This window comes from Anomaloglossus baeobatrachus, chromosome 8, assembly GCF_048569485.1.
Source record: "Anomaloglossus baeobatrachus isolate aAnoBae1 chromosome 8, aAnoBae1.hap1, whole genome shotgun sequence".
In the NCBI taxonomy this organism is placed as follows: domain Eukaryota; kingdom Metazoa; phylum Chordata; class Amphibia; order Anura; family Aromobatidae; genus Anomaloglossus; species Anomaloglossus baeobatrachus.
Genome location: NC_134360.1, coordinates 149,794,166 through 149,817,129, shown reverse-complemented (window position 1 = coordinate 149,817,129; position 22,964 = coordinate 149,794,166). Strand labels below are relative to the sequence as shown.

General features: G+C 46.4%; 1 protein-coding gene across 1 annotated transcript in view; it reads right to left on the bottom strand.

The window, feature by feature from the left end:
- CFH (complement factor H) overlaps window positions 1-22,964 on the bottom strand; it is a 1,163,637-nt gene that overhangs the window by 996,651 nt on the left and 144,022 nt on the right. Inside the window, exon 6 of the mRNA XM_075322035.1 lies at window positions 20,599-20,772. Within this exon, the coding sequence (XP_075178150.1) occupies window positions 20,599-20,772 (174 nt within the window). The remainder of the gene's footprint in view (window positions 1-20,598; window positions 20,773-22,964) is intronic.

Sequence of the window (22,964 nt, the reverse complement as noted above, 5' to 3'; positions counted from 1 at the left end):
GTATGTTATACAGCCTGCAAGGGCTGCACTGAAGCTGGCCAGATCTAGTAATCTGATAAATTTATTTGCTCCAGTTCTCCTCTGCTGCTGCTGCTGCTTCAGGAAAATTCACTTTAGGATAATGGCAGTGTAAGGCTATGTGCACACGCCGCATTTTTTTGACGCTGCGTTTTTGTGCGTTTTTGGCAACTAAGAATTGACATGTCCATTTTTTTTAAGCTCAAAAACGCAGCTTAAGGCTATGTGCACACAGTGCATTTTTCGCGGCGTTTTTGCGCGTTTTTCGGGTGCGTTTTTGGCCTCAAAACTGCATGCCTTTGCTTCCCCAGCACCAAATCGCGGTAAAAACGCATGCGTTTTTTGCCGCGTTTATTCGGCGCGGGTGCGTTTTTGTGCGTTTTTAGGGGCCACAAACACACAAAAACGCAGCGACAAAAAAACGCAGCGTGTGCACATAGCCTAAAAACAAAGTTGTGTGCGAACAGAAAAAATGAAAACTCATAGGCTTTGCTGGGGAAGCAAAGTCATGCAGTTTTGAGGCCAAAAATGCACCCGAAAATGCGCAAAAACGCCGTGAAAAACGCACTGTGTGCACATATCCTAATGCACCTAAGAAACACTCCTTGTGCACATATACCACAGTGCACAGATCAGGACCATCGATGTAAACATGCCTCTGACCTGAACTGTCAATCATCAGGATTAGGGAGGCTGAGGAAACTATCTTATAATAATGACATATTTTTTTATTAATATGTACAGAGAAGGAAGCGTTTGGGGTCCGCTGGTGAGACCAATCTAGCCATGGTTTTCAACAACCTGAAACTTTTAACATTATCAGCATCCTGTTTACCTGGATGCTGTTAGCAGTCATTGGCTCTCTACTGTGCTACTTATTCTGGCAGATCACAGTCTAGTTCCCACCTGTAGCCTCTTGGAGGTGTGCGCCACACAAGAGACAGTAGTTGATGAAATTATGTCACTACATCGAGCTGCCCATGCTTTCTGCAAAGCAAGCTGGAAGAGGAGATGGCAACTGTGGAGTATGGGAAACAGAATTAGGTAACTAAGTTTTATGTTTTATTTCTCATTAATTGTACTGTTGGTCCATCATACTGTGAATAGTGGATCTTTGGGGCCATTATATTTTATATAAGGTGCTGTAAAGGACATCATCCTGTATATAAGAAGCCAATGGGTAATCATACATTGAATACAAAACTATTGAGGTAATATAATGTATATCAGAGGCTGTGAGGGTCATCTTCCCTTTACATAAAGAGCTGTGGGAGCATCATACTGTATATAAGGGAAGTTTATATTATTATTATTTAATATGTTTATTTTATTATAAGAAAGTATCAAGGTTATAATTCATAAGGGTAGATGCTGTGAATGGTAGAACTCATGAGGACAGACAACTCCAATCACAAAAAGATTTCTCCTATAAGGTACCTGAATGTAAATGGTTATGTGTGATACTGACAACTCCTAGTATCAGTTTACCATGGTAAAGAATATACTAGAAGATTCATGTACTGGTGGTAGTTCTGGTGCTGTATTCGTGTAATGATGGTGGTTCTGGTGATGCCTTAATTTACTGATGGTTGTTCTGGTGATATTTGTTTGTACTCATAGTAGTTCTGGTGATGTGTTCTTATACTAATTGTTGTTCAATTGCTGTATTCATGTACTGGCTGAAGTTCAGGTGCTCTATACCTGCACTATTTGCAGTTTAGGTGCTGTATTCATATACTATTGATGGTTCTGGTGCTATATTCACGTGCTGATTATGGTTCTGGTGCAGTATTGTCACATCCTCACCGGAGCCACTCCTGCGACTTCTGCTTTGGTCACTAGGCGCCACCATATTCCCACAGTGGACAGTGCTGGTGATAGGAGAGGAGTTGGTGCCAGTGTCTCAGGTTGGCGCAGGCTCCGCTCATCCACTAAGCTGGGTTTTCCTGGGACCTGAAGTACCACTGGCTGACTGTGGTGGCGTGTATTTTCCAGCTGAAGTTACCACTGTTCAGCTACGACCAATGGAAAGATTCCACACCCTTCTAATTCCCCCTTCTGTCTGCTCGTTGATGCCAGATATAGTTTTGTAGTACTGCTTGTCTCTGGTTTTCACCCTACCCTGTATATTGATCTCAGTGCTTTGACCCCTGCCTGCTATTTGACTACTCTGCTGACTGCCATTTTTGTACCTTGCCACCATCTCGAGTTTTGACCTCAGCCTGATTTCCTAACTACATTCTTGTCTGCTGATTTTGTCCCTTTTCTGTATCTCCTGGTTTGACTCTGCCTGACGACTACTTTTCTTGGAATTGTAGCCTTCCACAGGTAGCAATCCCCGAGGCCCTGTAGCAATTCTAAATCACTGTATAAGGGTTAATGGGTTTCAGGGTTCTCAGGATCCCTTTTAGTGGGCGTCTTGCCTTTAGCCAGTCCATGTCAGCCATTCTGAGACTGTGATTCCAGGCAGCCGTTACAAGTATTTCTTCATAGGAGACATTAATACTGTGGTAATGCAGTATATAGTATAAACAATCACACGTTCAAGTCAAGTCCCCAAAGAGAACTAAAAAATATTGAATCAATACCGCAAGTGTAAAACCGAATAAAAAGCAATGAGTAAATAGCATTTGTCCACTAAATGTTTACATTGTACTGTGGGAAGGGGCACTTTTTCAATTTTCACCTTTAGCAGCAGAAAAGCTAGAAATATCCCTGGGTTCATCATTTAATAGAACCTGCATCCTGTCTTTGCTTGGCTTTCTGCATCTATCTACCTTCAGAAGCTTCTTCATCTTTCCCTTTTTTAAACGTCTGTAGGCTGCAGAATGTAACCCACCCTCTTTGTAGGAATATATCCCAGCGAATGTGAAGACTGGAAAAAGGGAAAACTGTGGCTGAAAAGCGGACAGAGGCATTTTTGTTTAATAAAGTAAAAGGTTTCTTATCTTTGCTCATGAACTATTGCTTTTTTTCTACGTCACTGTATTTAGCTATATTGCTCTTGCTCGCAATAAGAGTGCAGAACATTCATTGTCTGGGATGCCTCCTGATTCTATTTTCCCTTCTGTAAAATGTAATATAATTATTCTGTGCTGAAGATTAGAGATGAGCGAACCGGTCACGGTTCGGCTCGAGGTCGGTTCGCCGAACGGAGCTCCCGTTCGAGATCGGTTCGTCGAACGTTCGACGAACCGAACTCGAACTGCATAGGAAACAATGGCAGGCATTCACAAACACATAAAAACACCTAGAAAACACCCTCAAACGTGTCCAAAAGGTGACAAACAGCTCACAACACAACACAAACACATGGGAAAGTGACAAGGACATATACTCATGCGAAAACAAAAGAGCTGGACAAGGAAAAAGAGGAGGACACACAGATATATGAGTATATGCAAGGAAACATCGATGCCATTACTGTGCAACTTGAGCCCTGCTCATTTTAGGCTTCCAATCTGGATAAATTGCCTAAGATTGCCACGTACGCCTTGGGGATCTTGTCGTGTCCTGCAGCCAGCGTTCTCTCAGAACCTGTCTTCAGTGCTGCTGGGGGTCTGCTGGCAGATAAGCACACGCGTCTGTCCACTGACAATGTGGACATGGGTCTCAGAGGACTTTTCTTCCCCTGGGTCAGCCAGGGGACTGGAAAGGCACGCGTATTTTTGAGAGTGCTTCATGCAAAGCATCTTTTTCTTTTTCAAAAGGGGGGTCAACTGATGCCAGTCAAGTGGGGTGTGTGTGGCCCAATTAGTGGAAACGAGGGAGACTGTGGTTGGAGTCCCCTCGCTGTGTTTCTAAAAGAACCAAGATGAACAAGTCATGGCTCTCAGAGGACTTTTCTTCCCCTGGGTCAGCCAGAAGATGGGAAAGGCACGCGTATTTTTGAGAGTGCTTCATGCAAAGCATCTTTTTCTTTTTCAAAAGGGGGGTCAACTGATGCCAGTCAAGTGGGTTGTGTGTGGCCCAATTAGTGGCAACGAGGGAGACTGTGGTTGGAGTCCCCTCGCTGTGTTTCTAAACGAACCAAGATGAACAAGTCATGGCTCTGAGAGGACTTTTCTTCCCCTGGGTAAGCCAGGGGACGGGAAAGGTACGCGTATTTTTGAGAGTGCTTCATGCAAAGCATCTTTTTCTTTTTCAAAAGGGGGGTCAACTGATGCCAGTCAAGTGGGGTGTGTGTGGCCCAATTAGTGGCAAAGAGGGAGACTGTGGTTGGAGTCCCCTCGCTGTGTTTCTAAAAGAACCAAGATGAACAAGTCATGGCTCTCAGAGGACTTTTCTTCCCCTTGGTCAGCCAGGGGACGGGAAAGGCACGCATATTTTTGAGAGTGCTTCATGCAAAGCATCTTTTTCTTTTTCAAAAGGGGGGGTCAACTGATGCCAGTCAAGTGGGGTGTGTGTGGCCCAATTAGTGGCAACGAGGGAGACTGTGGTTGGAGTCCCCTCGCTGTGTTTCTAAACGAACCAAGATGAACAAGTCATGGCTCTCAGAGGACTTTTCTTCCCCTTGGTCAGCCAGGGGACGGGAAAGGCACGCATATTTTTGAGAGTGCTTCATGCAAAGCATCTTTTTCTTTTTCAAAAGGGGGGGTCAACTGATGCCAGTCAAGTGGGGTGTGTGTGGCCCAATTAGTGGCAACGAGGGAGACTGTGGTTGGAGTCCCCTCGCTGTGTTTCTAAACGAACCAAGATGAACAAGTCATGGCTCTCAGAGGACTTTTCTTCCCCTGGGTCAGCCAGGGGATGGGAAAGGCACGCGTATTTTTGAGAGTGCTTCATGCAAAGCATCTTTTTCTTTTTAAAAAGGGGTGTCAACTGATGCCAGTCAAGTGGGGTGTGTGTGGCCCAATTAGTGGCAACGAGGGAGACTGTGGTTGGAGTCCCCTCGCTGTGTTTCTAAAAGAACCAAGATGAACAAGTCATGGCTCTCAGAGGACTTTTCTTCCCCTTGGTCAGCCAGGGGACGGGAAAGGCACGCATATTTTTGAGAGTGCTTCATGCAAAGCATCTTTTTCTTTTTCAAAAGGGGGGGTCAACTGATGCCAGTCAAGTGGGGTGTGTGTGGCCCAATTAGTGGCAACGAGGGAGACTGTGGTTGGAGTCCCCTCGCTGTGTTTCTAAAATAACCAAGATGAACAAGTCATGGCTCTCAGAGGACTTTTCTTCCCCTGGGTCAGCCAGGGGACGGGAAAGGCACGCGTTTTTTTGAGAGTGCTTCATGCAAAGCATCTTTTTCTTTTTCAAAAGGGGGGTCAACTGATGCCAGTCAAGTGGGGTGTGTGTGGCCCAATTAGTGGCAACGAGGGAGACTGTGGTTGGAGTCCCCTCGCTGTGTTTCTAAAAGAACCAAGATGAACAAGTCATGGCTCTAAGAGGACTTTACTTCCCCTTGGTCAGCCAGGGGACGGGAAAGGCACGCGTATTTTTGAGAGAGCTTCATGCAAAGCATCTTTTTCTTTTTCAAAAGGGGGGTCAACTGATGCCAGTCAAGTGGGGTGTGTGTGGCCCAATTAGTGGCAACGAGGGAGACTGTGGTTGGAGTACCCTCGCTGTGTTTCTAAAAGAACAAAGATGAACAAGTCATGGCTCTCAGAGGACTTTTCTTCCCCTTGGTCAGCCAGGGGACGGGAAAGGCACGCATATTTTTGAGAGTGCTTCATGCAAAGCATCTTTTTCTTTTTCAAAAGGGGGGGTCAACTGATGCCAGTCAAGTGGGGTGTGTGTGGCCCAATTAGTGGCAACGAGGGAGACTGTGGTTGGAGTCCCCTCGCTGTGTTTCTAAAAGAACCAAGATGAACAAGTCATGGCTCTCAGAGGACTTTTCTTCCCCTGGGTCAGCCAGGGGATGGGAAAGGCACGCGTATTTTTGAGAGTGCTTCATGCAAAGCATCTTTTTCTTTTCAAAAGGGGGGTCAACTGATGCCAGTCAAGTGGGGTGTGTGTGGCCCAATTAGTGGCAATGAGGGAGACTGTGGTTGGAGTCCCCTCGCTGTGTTTCTAAAAGAACCAAAATGAACAAGTCATGGCTCTCAGAGGACTTTTCTTCCCCTGGGTCAGCCAGGGGACGGGAAAGGCACGCGTATTTTTGAGAGTGCTTCATGCAAAGCATCTTTTTCTTTTTCAAAAGGGGGGTCAACTGATGCCAGTCAAGTGGGGTGTGTGTGGCCCAATTAGGGGCAAAGATGGAGACTGTGGTTGGAGTCCCCTCGCTGTGTTTCTAAATGAACCAAGATGAACAAGTCATAGCTGTCAGAGGACTTTTCTTCCCCTGGGTCACCCAGGGGACGGGAAAGGCACGCGTATTTTTGAGAGTGCTTCATGCAAAGCATCTTTTTCTTTTTCAAAAGGGGTGTCAACTGATGCCAGTCAAGTTGGGTGTGTGTGGCCCAATTAGTGGCAACGAGGGAGACTGTGGTTGGAGTCCCCTCGCTGTGTTTCTAAAAGAACCAAGATGAACAAGTCATGGCTCTCAGAGGACTTTTCTTCCCCTTGGTCAGCTAGGGGACGGGAAAGGCACGCGTATTTTTGAGAGTGCTTCATGCAAAGCATCTTTTTCTTTTTCAAAAGGGGGGTCAACTGATGCCAGTCAAGTGGGGTGTGTGTGGCCCAATCAGTGGCAACGAGGGAGACTGTGGTTGGAGTCCCCTCGCTGTGTTTCTAAAAGAACCAAGATGAACAAGTCATGGCTCTCAGAGGACTTTTCTTCCCCTGGGTCAGCCAGGGGACGGGAAAGGCACGTGTATTTTTGAGAGTGCTTCATGCAAAGCATCTTTTTCTTTTTCAAAAGGGGGTCAACTGATGCCAGTCAAGTGGGGTGTGTGTGGCCCAATTAGTGGCAACGAGGGAGACTGTGGTTGGAGTCCCCTCGCTGTGTTTCTAAAAGAACCAAGATGAACAAGTCATGGCTCTCAGAGGACTTTTCTTCCCCTGGGTCAGCCAGGGGATGGGAAAGGCACGCGTATTTTTGAGAGTGCTTCATGCAAAGCATCTTTTTCTTTTTCAAAAGGGGGGTCAACTGATGCCAGTCAAGTGGGGTGTGTGTGGCCCAATTAGTGGAAATGAGGGAGACTGTGGTTGGAGTCCCCTCGCTATGTTTTACATGATTTTCGAAGGGCATGACATGCCTAAGAGGTTGAGTTTCAGCATCTGCAACTTGTTGGCAACAGAAAGGCTGCTTTTACACCCTTTTGAGATCGAGGATTTTCGAGACCTTATGCCCATTGCAGTGCCCCAAGAGCCGATGGCCAGTCGTCACTCCTTCTCCAAGAAAGGCGTGCCCGCGGTACCACAGCAGGTCGCACACAACCTCACCAATTCCTTAAGAAGCTCTGTGTGTGACAGGGTGCATTTCACCACAGATACTTGTACCAGTAAGCATGGACAGAAGAGTTACATGTTGCTGACTGGGCACTATGTAACTATGGTGAGAGATGGAGAAGGGTTTGCTGTACAAGTCTTGCCGTCCACACGACTTGTGTGTCAATCCTTCATCTGTATGTACAAGTTCCTCCACTGCTTCTGCCTCCTCAACCTCGTGTGGGTCATCCACCTCGGCCCAAAGCCTGTGTGGTCAGGCCACCCGCGTTTGAACTGCGCACAAGGAATCCCACACACCTCCTTACTATGCTGGCAGCAGAGCTCAAGGCCATCAGGCGGTCAAATGTTTACTTTGAAATGTAGGGGAAATGTGAGACACCGCTGAGGAATTGTGGACGGTTAGCTCTGGAGAGTGAGACCGAGTTTCATCAATGGTCGTCTACACTCAACCAGCAGCCAGGGAAGGTCGGGTGCGACAATGATGCAAACCAGTCTGCGACCCTTCTTCAGGGCAATGTGGCACACGTGCCTTGTATAGCTCACGTGTTGAACCTGGTTGTCCAGCAATTTTTAAAACACTATCCCGGCCTACATGGCCTTCTGCAGAGGGCACGGTGTAACGCCTGCCTGGATCGACACACTCAGATGGGCTGTAAAGGATAGGCTAGAGGCAAGCCACTCACCAAGCTGGACACCCAGAACCCTGAAACCCTTTAACCCCTATACAGTGATTTGGAATTACACAGGGCCCAAGTTGATCAATACCTGTGGAAGGCTGCAGTTCCAGAGAATAGTAGTCATGCAGGGTCAAAAACATTAATTGAGGAAGAGGAACAGAATGGGATGGCCAGGACTTAATCAGAAAACAAGCAGAGGTGAAATGCGGATCGGCCAACGAGGTACATAAACAGCAAGCAGGAAAAGTAGTCAGGTAACAAGCACACAAACTCATAAAACTGAACTGGGGGTAACAGTAACAAGAGGTTCATAGCTTTGTCTGGCAGTGGTCTGCAGACAGGAGGGGCCTAAAAAAGGGTGTGGTGTCTTCCCATTGGTTGTAGCTGAATGATGGTACTTCATCTGTGAGATACCCACCACCTACATTCAGCCTGTGGTTCTGTATCTGTCAAGGTAACGCAGCCCAGTAGGTGACCATAACCTGCGTCCACCTGTGCCGCAGGCATTGACTCCTTTCCAATCATCAGCACTATGCACGAAAGGAACACGTTGTCACCTGGCGACCGGAGTACAAATTGATTGAGTGGACTACGTTGGTGACTTAACAGCCGTGTGCGGCAATGATGCAAACCTGTCTGCGGCCCTTCGTCAGGGCAATGTGACACACGTGCCTTGTATGGCTCACGTGTTGAATCTGATTCTCCAGCAATTTTTAAAATACCATCCCGGACTACATGGCCTTGTGCAGCGGGCACGCTGCTATGTGCTCACTTTCATCCTTCGCACCCAGCAGCTCAACAACTTTCATCGCTCCGGAAGTCTTAGGGTATGGCGGTTAAACTCCTGAAATGCGATGTTCCGACACGCAGGAATTGGAATCTGCACATGTTGCAGCGTCTGTGGCAGCACCGCAGAGCCCTGCTGAAATACGGTATGACGTATACCCTGGGCTAACTTGATCCAGAGGTGGTGCAGATCACGCTGCTGGAGTGGTGTCAGATCAAGGACCTATGCACCCTTCTACACAGTTTACAAATGTTGACGAAGATGTTTAGCACTAGCGATGCCATTCTCAGCGTGACAATTCTGGTCATCTACAAGATGGAGCACACTGTAAGCATTATTCGGAGTCAGGTGTTGGTCCAAGAGGAAGGGGAGGAAGTATAGGAGGAGTCATATGCAGAAGGGATAATAAGATGTACAAGGTCCATACGTTGAGCGGCACCTAGGCGGCAGTCATGGTTGGGGATAGGGATTAACAACGGCGCATAGTATCAGCAAAAATTGGTGAGGAAGGTGCAGGAGCCCATGAAGAAATGGAGGACGAACTTGCGATGGGCATGGAAGACTCAGCAGATGAGTGAGAGCTTGCTCACATTTCGGTTGTGCGAGGTTGGGGGGAGAGGGCAGAGGAAGGAGGCACGATTCTCACCTCTCTGCCACCAACAAACCAAGGACTTGGTCCTCCTGGATGCACAAGACACATGAGCGCCTTCTTGCTGCACTACCTACAACATGACCCTCGGATTGTACGAATTCGAAGTAATGCTAACTACTGGGTTGCCACACTGTTAGATCCCCGGTACAAGACAAAATTTGGCGAAATAATTCCTGCCATAGAAAGGGATGCACGTACACACGTATACAGGAGTATCTGCAGAAGGTGGTACGGATTCTTAGATTTGCTTTTCCAGTAAACACCAGTGCTGCACAGAGTGAATCTCAACGCTTTGTCATGGATAGGAGGAATTGGTCTTTTACTTGTCCACATCTGAGGGACCGAGGGCTGGCTGCTGTGCTGAGATGGCATTGAGTACGGTCTCCCTGCAGAGTTGCACTTTTGGTCATATACCAAATGAGTTGAAAAAGGACAAATGCTGGTGGAAAGGGGAACAGGTGTGTTGGAAAGGGGAAAAAAGTTTTTGCCGTGGGTTTGGTGGTTAAGCAAAGGTAACATTTGATGAAGAAACACCATCTGTTACGGTGGGACTGGCAGATTTGGATAAGGTGGTATATACTAGGTTAGCGGTATATAACGAAAATTAATAAGAAAAGAAAGAGAAAGGTATATATCCCCATCAGCAGTCAATGTCCACCGTGCTCCCAGATGGAAAAGGAGAGGTTGGCAAATGGAAGGTTAGGTGGCTAATAGTTGCCTGAACCGAGTTAGACGCCACTCGGATCTTGAGACTGGGAGCCCTGTTAGCGTCACAGGGTCCACACGCCCACCCAGCCCAGGAACTCCATGTTAACATCACAGGGGCCATTGAGTACGCTTACTGTGTGCATTGGGGCCACACCTGTGGACAGCAGGCGCATCAGCAGCAGCAGGCCTGTTAATGCCACTGGGCTGCACAAGCAGGACTTGTAGGACAGGAGCTGGTCTTAACCGTTCTGCGTTACCAACTGTGGTGGCGGCCTGCATCGACGCCCTATCCCTGCCTACCTCTGGCCTAAAGCTGCAATGGGTTCAACACATGAAGGTGTGCTCTTTCGGAGCATAATAGAAGACTGCGCACCTCCTTGTTGGCTCCAGCCCGTTTTATAACCTGGGTCCGCCCCAAACCAGGGTGGACCACAATGCAGACAAAAGAGACCTGGAGACAAAAGCAGAGTGACACGTCATGAGTGGCATAACTAGCGTCCTATTTGGAACCGCAACTTCAATAATGACCTCATGGCTGCCACGACACAAACACCTCACCAGTCATCATCTGACCATCAATAATGAGGTGACAAGTCATAGGGGCGGGCCTCTGCAAGCCATTTGGGAGTGGCCTGGCCACATCGTCAGGACACCTGATGCCCTGTGGTCTATATGGGCCCCCCCACATCAGGGGCAGGGCCAAAGAGTTCATTACCGGATCTAGTTTCTGATGCAGTAAGTGCCTGAGCATGGTCAGTTGCATGAAATAGAGTCTCTGATAAAAGACTATCAGCTTTAGCATGGTGTCTCGGCAGAAAACAGGACTTAGACCCGGCACGGAATGCAAGTACCTGTGCAAAGAGGCTTTTCACACTAAGTGTGGGAGCATGCGCTGTATCCCGAAATGAAGACTTAGCGTCAGGAATGGCACAGTCAGGCTGAGCATACTCACTAGGCGAAACACTGTAGTTAGGCTGCAGCTGGGGTAAATCGGCACACGCATGCGCACTAGCTGCCTCTCCACACTTACTCGTGGAGGAGAAATTGCTCTTCGGGTGTGGACTTGGAGATGCTGTCTATGAACAGAAGGAAAAGCTAAAGAAAGCCTCACTTTCTATCCCTCCGAATTATCAAATGCAACAATGAATTCCCTGAGTTTGCTATAACATTAGCGTAGCAAAATGTGCATGAGGGTGTCCTGCACAGGTGCTAGAAATAGCTTGGCACCAGTGGGACAATAATGAAATACAACATCCAGTTCTATGATGCCACTAAATGGCAGTATTTTTTGCTATCATTATAGCTTATTAAAAACAGAGCAGGAGGGTGTCCTGCACAGGTGCTGCACATAGATTTGCACCAGTGGGGCACTAATGGAGTACAACAGCCACTTCTTGTATGCCACTAAGTTTACTCAATTTTTGGTATTATAATGTCTTAGTAAGTAACAATGAGTTTGAGTGTGCAATGCAGGCAGACGTGCTGCAAATATCTTTGCACTTATGGGACTATACAGAAGTCCAACAGCCACTTTTAGGATGCCACTAAGTTCACTCAGTGTTTGCTAGTATAATGGCTTAGTTATAATGAGTTTGAGTGTGCAATGCAGGCAGACGTGTTGCAAATATCTGTGCACTACTGGGACTATATAGAAGTCCAATAGCCACGTTTAGGATGACACTATGTACACTCAGTGTTTGCTAGTATAATGGCTTAGTTATAATGAGTTTGAGTGTGCAATGCAGGCAGACGTGCTGCAAATATCTTTGCACTACTGGGACTATACAGAAGTCCAATAGCCACGCTTAGGATGCCACTAAGTTCACGCAGTGTTTGCTAGTATAATGGCTTAGTTATAATGAGTTTGAGTGTGGAATGCAGGCAGAGGTGCTGCAAATATCTTTGCACTTGTGGGATGATACAGAAGTCCAACAGCCACGTTTAGGATGCCACTAAGTTCACTCAGTGTTTGCTAGTATAATGGCTTAGTAACAATGAGTTGGAGTGTGCAAAGGGCAGGAGGGTACAGTGGCAGGGTTGTGGGTCTCTGGGTAGAGGAAAGGAAGCCTGCCTTTCTATCCCTCCTAATGGGGAAATGCAGCGAGGAAATCCCTGACCTTAGCTTCACAGACGCTGTCATCTTGTGTAGCTGTTAAACTCTGTTTTCAGGACCTGTCACCTATGGCTCTGACCCTGCCGGTATGAGCCCTTAAAAGGACTGATAGAAAGTGCTATCTCTATGCTGTCCAGCGCTGTGTATGGAGCGTATACAGCTGTATCGGCGATAGGAGCTGCGCCAGTTATGTCTGACACCAAGGACGCAGAAGAGATAATGGTGTCCGGACGGGCAGATACTCGTTTTTATAATGCAGGGACATGTGACATGGACATCCTATCACACATGCCGTTGCTTCTCTGGCTAAAAGTCCACTTAGCTGTGTGTGTGTCTGGGATTGGCTGACATGCTGGCCCTCCCCACTACACGCGCGCGCTTAGGGAAGGAAGACAAGGAAAAAAAAAAAAAAATGGCGATCGCCATTATACATACAGCAGGGATCTGAATGCGATGTTCCCGCACACTATACACTGAAATGTCATAATAGTGTGAGTCACTGCTAGAACCGTTCTCGAACGTATCTAGAACTATCGAGCTTTTGCAAAAAAGCTCGAGTTCTAGTTCGATCTATAACAGCCCCCAAAATCACTCGAGTCGCGAACTGGAGAACCACGAACCACGCTCAACTCTACTGAAGATGTTCAGTTTAGCTCAAATATACAATAAAATCACTAATGAAAGTGATTCAGAAAAACAAATAGAATGCAGGCTCCTGTACTATAATAACCTTCATAACTGAAGATATATTTTCTACCCTACAATATATAATCTAATATATATGTAAATCTATATGTCCTTTATTGGTTTTGGAAACATGTCAATTCTACTTCAACAGGAAGGGACAGCAGCTTGTACTTTATTAATCAAGCTAAGGAGAAACATGGTGGAAAATCCTTCTATCCATGATTTGCTTGTTTGTGTCATAATCAAGGCCAGTTTTTATCTGCTGCTGGTTACACCCAACTCTGGCCTGCTCATGTCAGGGGTTAACTTCCCTTGCCTAGTTCTGGATTCCAAGACGCTATATATTGCCTCTCTACCTATGGTTCAGTGCCAGTTATATTTCTGCCTTGCAGCTTGTATACTGGCTTTGGTGAGTGTTCCCGATCTGTCCTGCCTCCCTGCTACTGCTACTGTGTCCTGACTTGTATCCTCCCCCATTCGTCTGCCTGTCCCGGTCCCTGATTTCCCTCTCCTATCTGTTGTTTGTGTTTCCCTCTACATACCTGATCTCCCGGCTTCTGATTCGGTTCTGTTTTCTGACTTGATATTGATCCTCCCTTTTGCAGTGACTTGACTTTCCTGGCTAGACCTTGACTGTTTGACTACTCTATTGTCCCCTAGTGGTTTGCCTGTTAACTGCCTGCTAAAGTTACTCTGCTGTACTTCAGCTTCCATTACAGTTTTTCTTTGTTTCTCCTTCACTACTTACTCCTTCACTACTCTGTTGCCACCTAGTGGGAAATACGCTGTACTACGTCTTACTAGCCTTTGTACAGCATAACAGTTTGCAATATATTTCTGTCGATTGATAAGACATAAGCAGTTGCTGTTATTTGAGGCCAATTGGATAATTAACAGATGCTGCAGGTCTCCTAGGTCTAGACAAACCGTAATAAATTCTTTGGAACATTTTTTGTAATAATACATTTTGCAACTGTGAGTGTTTTAGCTTTTTGAATAGTTCTATTTATTTATTTATTAATATATATAACTTTTTATTCAATTTCATATGTTGAGTGTTATTTATTCTTTTTGATTGCTACATTAAATGGTTTGTCCCTTTCAGAAAACCTTCAGAGATATGCTGCAGTATATATATATATATATATATATATATATATATATATATTTTTTTTTTTTTTTTTTTCTGACGCCTCATTGGGGGACACAGGACCATGGCCCATGGGGTGTTATGCTGCCTATCCATAGGAGGACACTAAGTAGATGCAAAAGAATAGCTCCTCATCTGCAGTATACACCCCCTGGCCGGGCCAGGCAACCTCAGTTTTAGCTTAGTGTCTGTAGGAGGCACTTCCTTTCAAGTTTTGTTATTTTTTGAGGGCGACGGTTTCCTTTTGGGACCGATCTCCCACTACCATCAACGGGCGGGAACGTGGAGTGTCGCCTCCACGTACCCCCTCCTGCGATGCTGGATCCTGGGCTGGACGACGGGTTCCAAAGACACCGATTTTCCAAAGCCCAGGTTAGAGGCCTGTGCCCCTATAGCCCAATTCCTCAGCCCCTCTTTGCAGGCTCTGAGTTGAATATGGCACCAATTCCTCAGCCCCTCTTTGCAGGCTCTAAGTTGAATATGGCACCGGTGTGACCGGACACAGCAAGCTGACTCTGCTATTTTCACTGCTTGGACGGAAGCAGTGTTTAAGGTGAGATCCCCCCTGACTGGTTTCCCAGACAAATGGAGAAAAGACGATGCAGGGAAGGCTCCCAGGACTGAAAACTGTCAGAAGCTTGAATTTACAGTATTTATTATAAGAAAGTCCTTTGCTGATTGCAAGGAGGAGAGCCCCAAGGATCCTGAACACACAGTGTTAACTTTTCTCTAGCTTGCTGGCTGGAGGAGGGGGGGAGTCACTCCTGTTTACAGAAAGTCATGCACAGATAATTTCCCGGTGGCAGGGGAAGGGCACAGAGCTCAGGGACTCACGCTGTTTATTTGCTCTGTATTTTTTGCTCTAGCAGAAAAGTCGGCTGATAACCACCAGTGACAAGCTGTGTGCTGACTGGAGGGAGAGGGAGGAAAACTAGCAGAAGCTCCCTTCCCGCTATTTTTTACTTCCCACAGCAGGGGGGGGGGCACACTGACTTCTTCTTCGCGCTCTTTTAGCGCTAAGCCCCCCCCGTGGCCACAATAAGCCCCGCCCCCCAGGAAAGTGTGCGAAGATCTCCATAGAGCTTCCTTCCTGAGGACAGGGCCATTGGCTGATTCTGGTGACGTGCTTGCTTCACTTGTAGCTCTGCATATCCTTCTGAGGTAATCCGGGCACATGCTTCACCGGTTGCAGGGATCAGGAAAAGAGCACACGGCTGGGTGTCTCCTGGGGCTCTCTCACGGGAGCACACAGGGCAGGCTCTCCCACACATTCCATGGCTTCTGAAGAGCTGGAGGAGGGAGAATGCTGTTTATACCAAGAGGATTCCTTCATTTCAGCCTCCCCAGATGATCAAACTGCAATAGACTCCCTTATAGCAGCAATCAACCAAACTCTGCATGTGGAGGATCCCCCATCCACTACCACTGACCATGCGGTCTCCTTTAAGAGGGCAAGGAAACCCCAAAAGGTTTTCGCTGATCACCCAGAGTTTCAGGATATCCTCACAAAGCAAAGGGAGAAGCCTGACAGGCGCTTCGGTAACCGAAAACTCATGGAGTCCCGGTACCCTTTTGCCTCACCTACCCCTAAGGGCTGGGCTGATCCGCCCTCGGTCGACCCCCCCCGGTCTCCCGCCTTACCACAAAGACACTCCTGTCTTTACCCGATGGTTCCTCCATCAAGGACCCGAAAGACAGACAAGTGGAGCACCTCGCCCGCTCTGCTTTTGAGGCTGCGGGTTCCTCCCTCTCGCCCTCCTTTGCCTCTGTGTGGGTCACAAAGGCGATCTCGGTCTGGGCAGAATCCCTTAACACTTCGCTTGAGGAATCCCAGTTCACTCATACCTTCACAGAGGTAACAGCTCAAATTGCCGCTGCGGCGGAGTACCTTATCCAGGCCTCCATGGACGCTGCTACCTGTGCAGCGTTTGCCGCCTCAAATACCATAGCCATCCGTAGAGCTCTCTGGCTCCGACAATGGCGAGCGGACTCTGCCTCCAAGAAGTCTCTCACGGGCCTTCCCTTTTCTCCAGACCGATTGTTTGGCAAACGTCTGGACAAGCTCATTTCTGACGCCATGGGAGGAAAGAGTACTTCCCTCCCCCAGCTGAAGTCCAGGACGTCCTTCACCAGACGTCCACAGTCCTCGTTCCGCTCCTTTTGGAACTCATTTGGTTGGTCGACATCCCGTGCTGTACCCGCCACCAGCCGCGGACTATGCAGGGACCGACCTTCTCAGCTCTCCCCGAAACCCACTTTGTTATGGCAGCCTAGACCGAAACAGTCCAGGAATAGGGAGACTCGGCCACAATGTTTTCCCCCCTCATGACTCCTTCGGCACCCTAGAAGACACACTCATTGTAGGAGGTTGACTGCCGCCTCAGATGACAAATGGGTGCGAGACCTTGTGTCTTCCAGTTACTACATAGAATTTCGTACCCGACCCCCGAGTCGGTTCCTTCTCTCAAACCCCCCCAAAGACTCAAAAACGACGCAAAGCTTTTTTCTCAGCAATCCACTCGCTCCAAACAGCAGGAGTGATAATACCTGTCCCAGACGACGAGAAGTTTGGGGGTTTTTATTCCAACCTCTTTGTGGTCCCCAAAAAGGATGGGTCAGTTTGACCCATCCTTGACCTCAAACACCTAAACAAACATGTGCATGTATGGAGATTCAGAATGGAGTCCCTAAGGTCCATTATTGCATCCATGGTCGAAGGGGAATTCCTTGCCTCCATAGACATCAAGGACGCGTACCTGCACATACCCATCGCCCCAGATCATCAAAGGTTCCTCCGCTTTGCAATTCAGGACTCCCACTTTCAATTCATAGCTCTACCCTTTGGCCTTGCCACCGCACCAAGGGTCTTCACCAAAAGTCATGGCGGCCGCCATGAGCGTCCTTCACACCAGGGGAGTAGTCATTCTCCCTTACTTGGATGACCTCCTCATCAAGGCCCCTTCCTTCCGCGACTGCTGAACCAGTGTACAGATCACTGTGGACACCCTATCCCGCTTAGGGTGGCTGTTGAATCTGGACAAATCATCCCCGATCCCATCACGATCCATCACCTTCCTGGGCATGTCCCTGGACACCCATCGGGGCTTGATCCTTCTCCCTCAGGACAAGGCGATCGCTCTTCAACGAGCGGTACACTGCCTTCTACGTCCTCCGTCTTGCTCCATTTGATTCAGCATGAAAGTGCTCGGCAGGATGGTGGCGGCTATGGAAGCAGTACCCTTTGCTCAACTGCACCACCGCCCACTGCAGCTAGCCCTTCTAGCGGCCTGGGACAAGAGCCCCTTCTCCCTGGACAGACATCTTCACCTGACGCCTTCAGTCAGGTACACACTCCGCTGGTGGCTTCGGTCCTCATCCCTATCGAAGGGGAGATCTTTTCTCCCAGTGAACTGGCTGGTCCTGACCACGGACGCCAGCCTGCTAGGCTGGGGAGCAGTGTACTGGCACTACACTGACACTGTTCAAGGACGTTGGACGCCCCAGGTGTCTTTCCTACCCATAAACATCCTGGAACGAAGCGTGATCTTCCTCACGCTCAGAGCATTCTGCCCTCTGCTAGCGGGTCATCAGATTCGAGTCCAATCGGACAATGCGACAGCTGTAGCCTATATCAATCGGCAGGGGGGCACCCGCAGCAAAGCAGCTTATCTCGAGGCCCACAAGATCCTCAGCTGGGCCGAATCGACGGGATCAGTGATATCAGCGGTACACATACCGGGGGTAGAGAACTGGTCAGCAGACTTTCTAAGTCGCCAAGGCCTGGCCGCCGGAGAATGGTCTCTCCACCCAGATGTATTTCAACACATCTGCACTCACTGGGACACACCAGACGTGGACCTAATGGCCTCAAGGTTGAATGCAAAAGGTACCCGCGTTCGTAGCCAGGTCACGTGACCCGTAGTCCATCGGCGCAGATGCTCTAGTCTGCTCCTGGCACCACTTCCACCTGTCTTACATATTTCCACCTCTACCCCTGCTGCCGCGGGTAATCAGGAAGATCAAGGCAGAGGGAGTCCCGGTGATACTGATAGCACCGGACTGGCCCAGGCGCGCCTGGTACGCCGAATTAGTACAAATGCTCACAGACGCACCGTGGCGCCTTCCAGACATACCAGACTTGCTGACCCAAGGGCCCATTTCCCATCAGAACTCCAAAGTCCTGAAGCTGACAGCATGGCCATTGAGACCTGGGTATTAACAAGAGCGGGATTCTCCCCCACGGTTATTTCCACCATGCTCAGCGCCCGAAAGCCTGCTTCATCCCTCATTTACCACCTTAAGTGGAAAATCTTCCTTTCCTGGTGCAGGGAAACTAACGTCCAGCCTATGCCTCTGGCCATCCCCAGAATTCTCGACTTTCTACAGTCTGGCTTGCAAGCGGGGTTGGCTCTCAGTTCCCTTAAAGGGCAGGTCTCAGCGCTCTCAATCTTCTACCAATGCCGCCTGGCTCAAAAACCGCAAGTCAAGACCTTCCTCCAGGGTGTTTCCCATCTAGTTCCCCCATACAAACGGCCGCTTGAACCATGAGACCTCAACCTCGTTCTGGACGGTCTCCAGAGGTCTCCCTTTGAACCCCTCAAGGAATCCTTCCTTGCTCTTCTGTCCTGGAAGGTAACATTCCTGGTGGCAATTACGTCCTTCAGACGGGTTTCGGAGCTAGCAGCACTCTCTTGCCGCGAGCCTTTTCTGATCTTTCACCAGGACAAGGTGGTTCTGCGCCCCCTTCCGGATTTCCTTCCAAAGGTTCTTACCCCCTTTCATTTGAACCTTTCTTCTTTTCTCATGTTTCTCTGTTGAGAAGTTTTTACTGTTTTTTTCTCCTACTGCTTGTGTACTAAAACTGAGGTTGCCTGGCCCGGCCAGGGGGGTGTATACTGCAGAGGAGGAGCTATGCTTTTGCATCTACTTAGTGTCCTCCTATGGATAGGCAGCATAACACCCCATAGTCCATGGTCCTGTGTCCCCCAATGATGGCTAAGAGAAAACGATTTTACGGTGAGTACACAAAAATCCGTTTATAGCTATTCATACAGTACAGACCAAAAGTTTGGCCACACCTTCTCATTCAATGAGTTTTCTTTATTTTCATGACTCTGAAAATTGTAGATTCACATTTAAGGCATCAAAACTATTGATTAAAACATGTGGAATTAAATACTTAAAAAAGTGTGAAACAACTGAAAATATGTCTTATATTCTGGATTCTTCAAAGTAGCCACCTTTTGCTTTGATTACTACTTTGCACACTCTTGGCATTCTCTTGATAAGCTTCAAGAGGTAGTCACCGGAAATGGTTTTCCAACAGTCTTGAAGGAGTTCCCAGAGATGCTTAGCACTTGTTGGCCCTTTTGCCTTCACTCTGCGGACCAGCTTACCCCAAACCATCTCGATTGGGTTCAGGTCTGGTGACTGTGGAGGCCAGGTCATCTGATGTAGCACCCCAATCACTCTCCTTCTTAGTCAAATAGCCCTTACACAGCCTGGAGGTGTGTTTGGGGTCATTGTCCTGTTGAAAAATAAATGATGGTCCAACTAAGCGCAAACTGGATGGAATAGCACGCCAGATGCTGTGGTAGGCATGCTGGTTCTGAATGCCCTCAACTTTGAATAAATCCCCAACAGTGTCACCAGCAAAGCACCCCCACACCATCACACCTCCTCCTCCATGCTTCATGGTGGAACCAGGCATGTAGAGTCCATCCGTTCACCTTTTCTACAAAGACACGGTGGTTGGATCAAAAGATTTCAAAATTGGACTCATCAGACCAAAGGACAGATTTCCACTGATCTAATGTCCATTCCTTGTGTTCTTTAGCCCAAACAAGTCTCTTCTGCTTGTTGCCTGTCCTTAGCAGTGGTTTCCTAGCAGCTATTTTACCATGAATGCCTGCTGCACAAAGTCTCCTCTTAGCAGTTGTTCTAGAGATGAGAAGGTGTGTCCAAACTTTTGGTCTGTACTGTATATATAGTGTATATATAAAAAAGTGTATGATTTTGCCTACTGGGTACAGTGTCTGATCTCTGCCACTGCCTGTTCTTCGTTGTTTATGTGATATCACGTTGACAGCTCTGCAGCCAATCACTGATCTCAGCATGTCTATCTGTGTAGGTGGTGCAGCACTTGGACCTCACTGATTGGCTATATCTTGTCATTGTGACACAGGCACTACAGACAAACAGCAGAGCGAGCAGTGGCAGAGGCTCAACACTGAGGGTAATATTCCGTTTGCTTTTATAACTATCAGAGTTTATAGCCCAAAGTTTTCTAAAAGAGACAACTCCTTTATATTATAGAGATTTGTTTCACTCTCAGACTTATCTAAGTGTAATTACACGTAAATGGATATTTTAGTATCCCAATATCACAAAATTGTAGTTACATTATAGACTCCCGGGCATAGTAATTGTAATCACATTAAGGTATAGAGTTTTATAAAGCTGAAAGAAAGACCATATACTCACCAGTGCAGGAAGGTTTAGGAAACCAGTCATCTTTAGTGCATGAAGATTCTCCGTTTTTATTTGGACGATATCCTTCATCACATGTAATTTGTATCATATCATTGTTACTGAAGACAAGTTTGCCTGGATGATTCACTGTCCCTCTAGCCACAGTTGGACGATTGCATTTAATTTCTGCAGAAAAGTATATTAATGAGAAAATAGAGTTTATATTGTGGCAAAGCAAACCTCAAAATTCTGTTATTAACCTCTTTGCAATGGAACCAATTTTGACCTTAATGACCAAGCTCCATTTATCAAATCAGACATGTCAATTTCTAACTCTGGAATGCTTCTGTATATCCCAGTGATTTTGAGAATGTTTTCTTGCATCACATTGTTCCATTGTTCTCTATGTTAGTGGTAAATAGTTAATTTGATAGGTTTTTGAGGTCTTGTTTTTTTTAAATATCTGAAATTGGATTAGAATTGAAGTTAGGACATTTGTTAACCCTTCAGGTCATAAAGAGGAATTGAGGCAAAGCAAAATGAAAAAAATGAAAAATTTAATTTTTTCCAGTAAAATTTTGATTTAGGCCTATTTTTTCATTTTCAAAAGGGGTAAGAGAAAAAAAAATTGGCCTCTAAAATGTACTACACAATTTCTTTTTAACGCTGCAATATCCCACATTTTGTCAAAAACTGCTGTGTGATCACATGGCAGGGCTCAGAAAGAAAGAAGCCCCATTTTGCCTTTGGAGCATATACAGTATTTGGCTGGAATAAATTACAGACACCAGGCACATCACATTTTCAGAGCCCCTGATGTACCAAAACATCAAAAGCCCCCACAAGTGACCCTATTTTGGACACAAAACACCTTGAAGAATTCTTCGAATGGTGTGTTGAGGATTTTGAACCCACAGGTGTTTCACAGAACTTTATAATGAAAAATGTCATTTTTTTTCTCTAAAATGTTGTTTTAGCCCCAAGTATCTAATTTCCCAAGGGTTAATATGAGAAAATGAACCCTATAATTTGTTGCTAGTGCTAGGAGTGGAAAAAGCCCAATTTGATTTTTGGAGTGGAACAGATTTTGGACGTCATGTCACATTTGAGGAGTCATTGATATGATAAGACAGCAGAAACCCCCAACTAGTGACCCCATTTTGGAATATTGACAACCAAGGAATTAATCTAGGGGTATGTCTAGCACTTTGAACCTACAGATGCTTCTCAGAACATTTAAACATGAACATGATGGTTTTCTCCACTAAAATGCTGTTTAAGCCTCAAGTTTATAATTTTTACAAGGGTTAATAAATAATAGAAAATGGACTTCATGATTTATTATGCAATTTCTCCCAAATGCGATGATATCCCATGTCTTATTGGAAACTACTGTTAGGCCTCATTCACACATCATTATTCCTGATCACTGTTTCATCAGTATTTGCCAAAACCAGGGCAGGAGTGTCACCAAAACACAGAAAAGGTGTCAATCTTTCAATTGTAGTTTTTTCCTAACTTTGACATTAAGGCTATGTGCGCACGTTGCGTTTTTTCATGCGTTTCCGCAGCATTTTGAACTGCAGCGTTTTAATGCAAAAATGCATGCGTTTTGTTTTCCAAGCAGTCTATGTCAAATAGGCATATTGTGTGTGCACTATGCGTCCAGAAACGCTGTGGTTTTTTTTTTTACAAAAATTAAGCAAAATCTCTGCATCTGAAGAAGCAACATGTCAACTTGTCAATTGTTTTGAGCGTTTTGGCAGTGTTTTGGTAACCTTGAAGTCAATGAGAATTATCAAAACGCATCCTTAAACAAATTTCTAGCATTTTACATGCATTTTTGATGCAAAACGCATGCTTTTTTGTCAAAATCAAAGCATGCGTTTTTGGCATTATAATGAGGTCAAGAGGTTTCCCTTTGCCCTCACATCCAGCCCAACCTAAAAAAAAAAGTCAAACAATAAATTAAATTTATTTTTAACATAAATATTAAATCTCAATAATCATTTTCTGAATATTATCATTATAGTGTATGATTTAAAGCTTTTTTTTTTTTTTTTTTTTTTCCTAGTGTTTGAATGTTCAAACTTTATTTAGTAGTGTCTTTTTATTGAAAACGCATCCCCTTTTAAGCACTGAAAATGCATGTAAAACGCGGTCAAAACGTGGCAAAAGCGCAAGAAAAACCCATGCGTATTTTCTGCGTTTATGTGGTCAAAACCAAATTTGACAATGACAAATTCTGCCAGAGGATGCGTTTATTTCTGCAAGTTACAGAACGCAACGTGCGCACATAGCCTGACACTGATGCAAAAATACTGACGTGTGAAGGGCTGAGAATGAAGCTAATTGGCTTTCGAAGTGAAATATTTGCT